Below are 7,963 nucleotides of genomic sequence, written 5' to 3' on the forward strand. Positions count from 1 at the left end.
GGTCTTGTTTTTGCTGACTGTATAGAGCTTCTCCATCTTTGGCTGCAAAGAATGTAATCAATCTGATTTTGGTATTGACCATCTGTTGATGTCCATGTGTAGAATCTTCTCTTGTGTTGTTGGAGGAGGGTGTTTGCTATGACCAATGCATTCTCTTCACAAAACTCTATTAGCCTTTGGCTTGCTTCATTCTGTACTCCAAGGCCAAATTTGCCTGTTACTCCAGATGTTTGTTTCTTGACTTCCTACTTTTGCATTCCAGTCCCCTGTAATGGAAAGGACATCTTTTGGGGTGTTAGTTCTAGAATGTCTTGTAGATCTTCATAGAACCGTTCAGCTTCAGCTTCTTCAGCATTACTGGTCAGAGCATAGACTTGCATTACTGTGATGTTGAATGGTTTGCCTTGGGAACAAACAGATCATTCTGTCATTTTTGAGATTGCATCCAAGTAGTGCATTTCAGACTCTTGACTGTGATCACTACTCCATTTCTTCTAAGGGATTCTTGCCCACAATAGTAGATAAAATGGTCATCTGAGTTAAATTCACCTGTTTATACATGTCATCAAGTTAAACGCCCTCCCACTTCCTCTTCTTTGGCCTCAGTTTCCTAGCATCCTCCTGTTTTCTGTCTCCTTTTTATTTGAGTGATGAAATTAAGAAAGTTGATTTCCATGGAAGAGGCCGGCTAAGAAGGTGATGATGCTCCACATCATCCTGATATCCATAAAAGAAGAAAACGTTTAGAAGGGGTGAGTTAGACACACACTCTTGAGAAGGATAATTTTTAGATATATAGTGGATTGCTGTTTACTTTCAGACCCTTGAAGTATATGAGCAAAGTTTGTTCCATATTTTTATTAGCCAGGCCTTTATTGCAATCATGCAATTTAAAGAAACAATCCAAACATCTCAGTAACTTACAACAGTAAGCATACATTTCTTATAAGTCTGCAGGGCACCTGGGGCAGTTTTTTTGAGCAAAGATTTTTAAATCACCAGGCTGAAAGTAATGGAGTCCCCAGAGCATTCAGAGGCTTAGGGTACCCTTTATTTAAGCAATTACTAGTTTAAAAGCACCTTTAAGAACACTGACATCATCGTCATCAAGTTGCCACCCAACAAGCTGAACCTCTTGCAGAAAAGTTAGTTTGGATAACACGTGGCTAAGTTTCCTGACTAATGATGCATCAGGTAAGAGTCCTTTCCTACTGAAGTCAAAAAACACCAGTTCCTTAAGATTCTCAAATCCACTCATGAAGGCAAGCCATCCATCGCTGCTTACACAATTTCCTGCCAAATCCAACTGCTGGAAGTTTTCCAGAGGATTCTTTTCAAAAAATACACCTGAATAAAAACAGAAATAAATCCATTAACTGGAAAAAAGGTGTTTTTTGTTTTTTTTTTCCAAGAGAAATGGCTATGTTTGGACTAGTGCTTTGCTTAAGAAAGAAATTCTCTGTGTAATTAGAAAAGTGATTATAGACCTGGTTCATTATATTTACAAATTATATTTTTCCTAAAGTGTAAGGGAATCTGATAAATAGCAATTATAGGAAACCAATATAAATGACTTATATACTTTTTCTCTTTTCCTGACTTTTCCAAGTAATGGAAGATTGTGTAAAAATTGAAACGTGGGAGAGACAATTGAAATATTCAGTACCTGTTTTCAAAACTGGAGTCAGACTTTGGCAACATTACGTCATTTCCTCTTCTGGAGAAGCATACGCTACCTAACGATTGTTTCTTTGGGTATGAAATGTTCCAAACTGTAAACTTCAGTAAGTAAACTCCTTCAGTATCTCAAGATAAAGAGTTTTGGGGTTGTTATTTTTCACCCTCTTTTAACTCTTCAGGAATTTCCTTATAGAATAGGGCACTCTAAAATACCTCCTCCAAGGACTGCCCTTATGGCACCATCCTTATGGCAGAAAGCGAAAAAGAACTAAAGAGCCTCTTGATGAAAGAGGAGAGTGAAATAGTTGGCTTAAAACTCAACATTCAGAAAACAGATCATGGCATCTGGTCCCATCAGTTCATGGCAAATATAGGGGGAAACAATGGAAACAATGAGAGACTTTCTTTTTTTGTGCTCCAAAATAACTGCAGATGGTGACTGGAGCCATAAAATTAAAAGACACTTGCTCCTTAGAAGAAAAGTTATGACAAACCTAGACAGCATATTAAAAAGCAGAGACATTACTTTGCCAACAAAGGTCCATCTAGTCAAAGCCATGGTTTTTCCAGTAGTCATGCATGGATGTGAGTTGGGACTATAAAGAAAGCTGAGCACTGAAGAATTGATGCTTTTGAACTGTGGTGTTGGAGAAGAGTCTTGAGAGTCCCTTGGACTGCAAGGAGATCCAACCAGTCCATCCTAAAGGAAATCAGTTCTGAATATTCATTGGAAGGACTGATGCTGAAGATGAAACTCCAGTATTTTGGCCACCTGATGCGAAGAACTGACTCATTTGATAAGACCCTGATGCTGGGAAAGATGGAAGGCAGGAGGAGAAGGAGATGACAGGATGAGATGGTTGGATGGCGTCACTGACTCAATGGACATGAGTAAATTCCAGGAGTTGGTAATGGAGAGGGAGACCTGACATGCTGCACTCCATGGGGTTGCAAAGAGTCAGAACTGAGTGACTGAACTGAACAAGGCTGCCCTGGTGGCTCAGTGGATCAGAATCCACCTGCCAATGCAGGAGACAGGGTTTCAATCCCTGGTCAAGGCAGATCCCACATGCCTCAGAGCAGCTAAGCCCATACGCCACCACTGTTAAGCCTGTGCTCAAGGGCCTGCCAGCTACAAATACTGAGTCCACACACCCTATAGTCTATGCTCTGCAATAAGAGAAGCCACTGCAAGAAGAAGCATGCTTACTGCAACTAGAGAGTAATCCCCACTCTCTGCAATTGGAGAAAAGCCTGTGTAGCAACAAAGACCCAGCACAATCATAAATAAATAAATGTTTAAAATTATTTTTTTAAAAAAAGTACTCCTACAATGGAAAGGTAAATATCCTAGCCATTACCATGAAGTCAAAGGTAACACCCTAAGTAACGGAGGAGTAAAGAACATGTAGGTATCTGAGTCTGAAAGACTGCACAGAGCAAAGCCACTCCACCTGCCTGGACTGCACACTCCTGAGTGTTACAGGAGAGGGGAATATAGCTCTGCTCTGTAAGCCAAGGTGTGGCTGGGTCTCCTTAGACCAGCATAGCCTGTGCCCAGCCTCATCCATACATAGGTCCTCACTTTCTCCTTTCTTCCTCCTTCCCATAATGAGCCCTTCTTTCTTCCTCATAGGTTTCTCCCTTCTCTTCTTACACCTCATTCTCAAGTCCTTTCTGTCTCTGCCTCGTTCCCAGGTTCTTCCCAGCAAAGTATGTGCTCAGTCAAAATACTGGTTGCCAGTTAGCATGTCTGCATATAAAGCTCCTTCCTCCACAAAAAGCAACTTCATTTCTCCTTAATTACCAGAACAGATTGCATCACCTGAAAGGAACTCTAACGAAGAATTTCAAGCCCACCCCACCCTCAAAGGGTAAGCTATTTATACAGGCTATCTGCCAGGCTTAAAGAATGGTATCAATTAGAGAGATTTTTGGATAATTACCAGAATGTGCACAAGCACAGGAACCAAGAACAAGCAATGTAATCCACAAGGGCACACATTTTGTTCATTGAATCTGGCGTTTTTGTCATCATGAGGAGCAGACTACTACTGAGAGAAGAGGAATCAGTGACATTTAGCTCTGTAGGCTGTATGTGGGTTGTGGAGAATGCAAGTGCCTTGATCCTAATTCCAGGCAGAAATCTCAGATTCTCTGGGTAGAAGGATTCTGATCCATGAAGGGTTCCTACAACCTAAACAAAGCTCTAGTGTGGAAGAGACCACCCTATAGTTCCCCTGAGCCAGAGCTCTTACCATTTATTCATTCAACAAACAGTTTTGAGTGCCTACCATGTATCCTGGCTTGTGCTGAGTGCTGGGGATAACGTAAAAGGACATATGGTCTCTGTCTCCTTGGGCTTACATGTAGTGTGAAAACATGCATAATGAAGTAACTGGATGGAAGATAGGTGCTGTGGTAGGTCCAGGTGCCTTGGGAACACACAAAGGCAATAGACCTTCCAGCCCCACTTTGTTTGCAGAGCAGTGGCAGCTGCACTTGCATGCTCCAGGAGAAAGACAAGGATCCTTCTCAGGGAAAATTGAACTGCCTCCAAGGAAGGCCCTACACAGGAAGAGCTGTTTTTCTTTCCTGACCACCCACAGTGAGCCTAAGCCCCTCCCTCAGGTGCAGGGAGCTTCCTACCAACTTGTGCCTCACTCTAAAATGTGAAGAGAACAGGAATATCAGACAGTTGAGAACAGCCTCCAACAAGGAACTAAAGACAGACAAAAAGTCGAACAAAAAGCTCCCAAGAAATGAGGCAACATAGGGATCAGGAAAAATGAACTTCATAAATTTAGTTTTTTTCAGAGACCCCCAAAAGTCACTGTGTCTAACAATAAAAATAAGATGCTATTTAACAAAAATTACAAGTAGATAGCAAAACAGAGCACTTGCAAAATTCTGAGGATCCATTTGGCAGAATGATTTGGCCCAGAACTTACCACTGAGCTAGAACATAAGTATGGTCTGTGGTGGTTCTTTTTTTTTGAGGAAAAAATTGGGTAATGGAGTTCAGATGTGATGCCTGTTTGAGAACATGCTAAATTGTGAGTTTAGCCTCAAACATTTAAATCAAACTATGTCACCTAAAAAAGTAAGTGAGGACAGGTGCAGTAGATCCTTGAGCTCACAATGATTCCTATTCAATAGTCCCAGATTGCTGATCAGGAAGAAACAAAATTTGGGGAGTCAAAATTTAAATATGGCAATTACAGCTTTAAGATGAAGTGTAATCTAAGGAAGAAGAGTGGAGAACCTAGGACTAGGTTCTAAGGAAAATTGGGAGCGTTTAACATCTGTATGGAGGAACTGCCATGGCAAAGGAGACTGAGAAGTTACCAAGGTAGCACGGAAGTCAAGAGAACATTTTGAAAAGGAGAGAGTACTCAGCATCAACTTTTACATAGGTAAGTTAAACACTTTGGGAAAATATCCATTGAGTAGTTGCAAGTGTGTAGAGTCAGCTGGAATAAGTAGGAAGCAGAGGATGGTCAGATAGTGGAGATGTGTTGAGGGTACATAAATTTTTGCCTTGAAGGGAAGGAGGGAGAGGATGATAGTCATAGGAGGAAGATAGGAGTCAGGAAGAGTTCTATATAAAATGAGAGAGACCTGAGCACCTTTAAAAACTGATAGGAAAGAGTAAAGAAGGGCATAATTGGTGAAATGATCTTGAACAGGGATGAGGGCAGGGATGGGATCTCAGTCAAGGCTAGAGCAGAGAGACTGCCCTTAAAGGGGGAGAGACCTACTATAATGTAATAAGAAAAGGAAAGGCGGGGTGTGGGAGGGGGGAATCACATTCATTGTGAAATAGAGAAAGACATGGATTAAGGAGAATCAAGTTTAAAATTGTTTATATAGAGAGAGCTGCATACAGAGGCACAGTAAGATTGTCAGGAAATGTTGACAGGTTGTGTTTATCGTTTATTCAGAAGTGGATAGATCACTAATTTCACCTATTCACTCATGAATCTATCACTTAACCTGAGAATAAGAACATGGATGAAAACTTGGATCTATTATGTGGTATCCTCCTGTTGCACACATCTGTCCCCACTGACCCACGGAAACTACTGTTCTGATTTAGAGTTTGTCATTCTTTTGTATTTTAAAAAATACAGTTTTGACAAGTACTGTGTAAATACAGTTGCTTAGGATATACTTTTAGGGTCTTTTTGATATATAATATACATACCATAAAATTCAACATTTTAAAGTATAACTATACCACTATAGTTATAGTGGTATAGTCAGACACGACTGAGCGACTGAACTGAACTGAACTTATAGTGGGTTTGGGGCTTCCCCGCCGGCTCAGCAATAAAGAGTCGACCTGAAATGCAGGAGATGCGGGCAGGAGACTCGCATTCAGTTCCTGGGTTGGGAAGATCCCCTGGAAAAAGGAAATGGCAACCCATTCCAGTATTATTGCCTGAAAAATCCCAATCCATGGGATTGGGATCTCAAGAGACATGACTGGGCAACAACGTAGTGGGCTTTAGTATATCCACAAAGTTGTACACCACTATCTAGTTCTAGGACATCTTCATCACCCCCAAAACTGAACTCCACAGCATTAGCAGTCATTCTCACCCCACCCTGCAACATTGGCAACCATTAATCCACTTTTCGTCACTATGGATTTGCCCATTGTGGACATTTCATATGAATGTAATCATACTATATATGGTCTTTTGTGACTGGCTTCTTTCACTTTGTATGATATCTTCAAGGTTCATCCATGTTATAGTGTGTTCTAACACTTCATTCCTTTTTACAGCTGAATAATACTCTATTTTGTAGATATATCACATTTTGTTTATCCATTTAGCAGTGATGGACACTTGGGTTGTTTCCACTTCAGGATTATAAAATATGCAATAACATTGCTATGCATGCTTTTGTATGGACATATATTTTCATTTCTCTTGGATTCCTCAGGGTAGAATTGATAATCCTATGTTTAACCATTGGAGAGGTGGCAGAATGTTTTCCTAAGTAGGAAACAGTCCAACCACCAGCACATGAGGGCTCCACTTTTTCTATGTCCTTGTCAACACTTTTTATTACCTGTCCTTTTTTTTATTGTAACCATCCTAGTGGTTGGTAAGAGTCATTTCACTGTGGCTTTGGTTTTCATTTCCCTGATGGCTAATGATACTGAGCATTTTTTCTGATGTTTATTAGCCATTTGTATATCTTCTTTGGAGAAATGCCTATTTAGATTCTTTGTCTTCTCTAAACTCCATCAAGTTGTCTTTTTATCAATGAGTTGTAGGAGTTCTTTATATATTCTAAATAGTAGTCCTTTATCAGATATGTGATATGAATAAAGCCACTACAAACATTCATGTGCCTAGGTCTACACTTTGATAAATGAAATTATTTATTATTTATGTTGCTCTGCTTTTTCTTGATTAATTTTGCTTAATTTTTCATCTCTATTCCTTTGTTACTCTTTAAAGAACGATTTTAAGCTTTACTAATCTTTCTTTTGAACTTCCCTGGTGGTTCAGACGGTAAAGCATCTGCCTACAATGTGGGAGACCCAGGTTCAATCCCTGGTTTGGGAAGATCTCCTGGAGAAGGGAATGGCAACCCACTCTGGTATTCTTGCTGCCACCGCACCACCCCCCCAAAAAAATCTGTATCCAAGCCTACGTCCCAACCAGTAACACTGAAGAAGCTGAAGTTGAATGGTTCTATGAAGACCTACAAGACCTTTTAGAACTAACACCCCAAAAAGATGTCCTTTTCATTATAGGGGACTGGAATGCAAAAGTAGGAAGTCAAGAAAAACCTGGAGTAACAGGCAAATTTGGCCTTGGAGTACGGAATGAAGCAGGAAAAGGCTAATAGAGTTTTACCAAGAGAACGCACTGGTCATAGCAAACACCCTCTTCCAACAACACAAGAAAAGACTCTACACATGGATATCAACAGATAGTCAACACCAAAATCAGATTGATTATATTCTTTGCAGTCAAAGATGGAGAAGCTCTATACAGTCAGCAAAAACAAGACCAGGAGCTGACTGTCACTCAGATCATGAACTCCTTATTGCCAAATTCAGGCTTATATTGAAGAAAGTAGGGAAAACCACTAGACTATTCAGGTATGACCTAAATCAAATCCCTTATGATTATACAGTGGAAGTGAGAAATAGATTTAAGGGCCTAGATCTGATAGATAGACTGCCTGATGAACTATGGACTGAGGTTCATGACATTGTACAGGAGACAGGGATCAAGACCATCCCCATGGAAAAGAC

At 40.4% G+C, this 7,963-nt stretch overlaps 1 protein-coding gene across 1 annotated transcript in view; it reads right to left on the reverse strand.

The window, feature by feature from the left end:
• Window positions 1–486: 486 nt before the first annotated feature.
• NLRC4 (NLR family, CARD domain containing 4) overlaps window positions 487–7,963 on the reverse strand; it is a 52,398-nt gene continuing 44,921 nt past the window's right edge. Inside the window, exon 9 of the mRNA XM_010829817.1 lies at window positions 487–1,347. Coding sequence (XP_010828119.1) covers window positions 1,055–1,347 — 293 coding nt within the window. The 3' untranslated portion in view covers window positions 487–1,054. The remainder of the gene's footprint in view (window positions 1,348–7,963) is intronic.

Source organism: Bison bison, unplaced genomic scaffold, assembly GCF_000754665.1.
Source record: "Bison bison bison isolate TAMUID 2011002044 unplaced genomic scaffold, Bison_UMD1.0 scf7180017864508, whole genome shotgun sequence".
Classification (NCBI taxonomy): domain Eukaryota; kingdom Metazoa; phylum Chordata; class Mammalia; order Artiodactyla; family Bovidae; genus Bison; species Bison bison.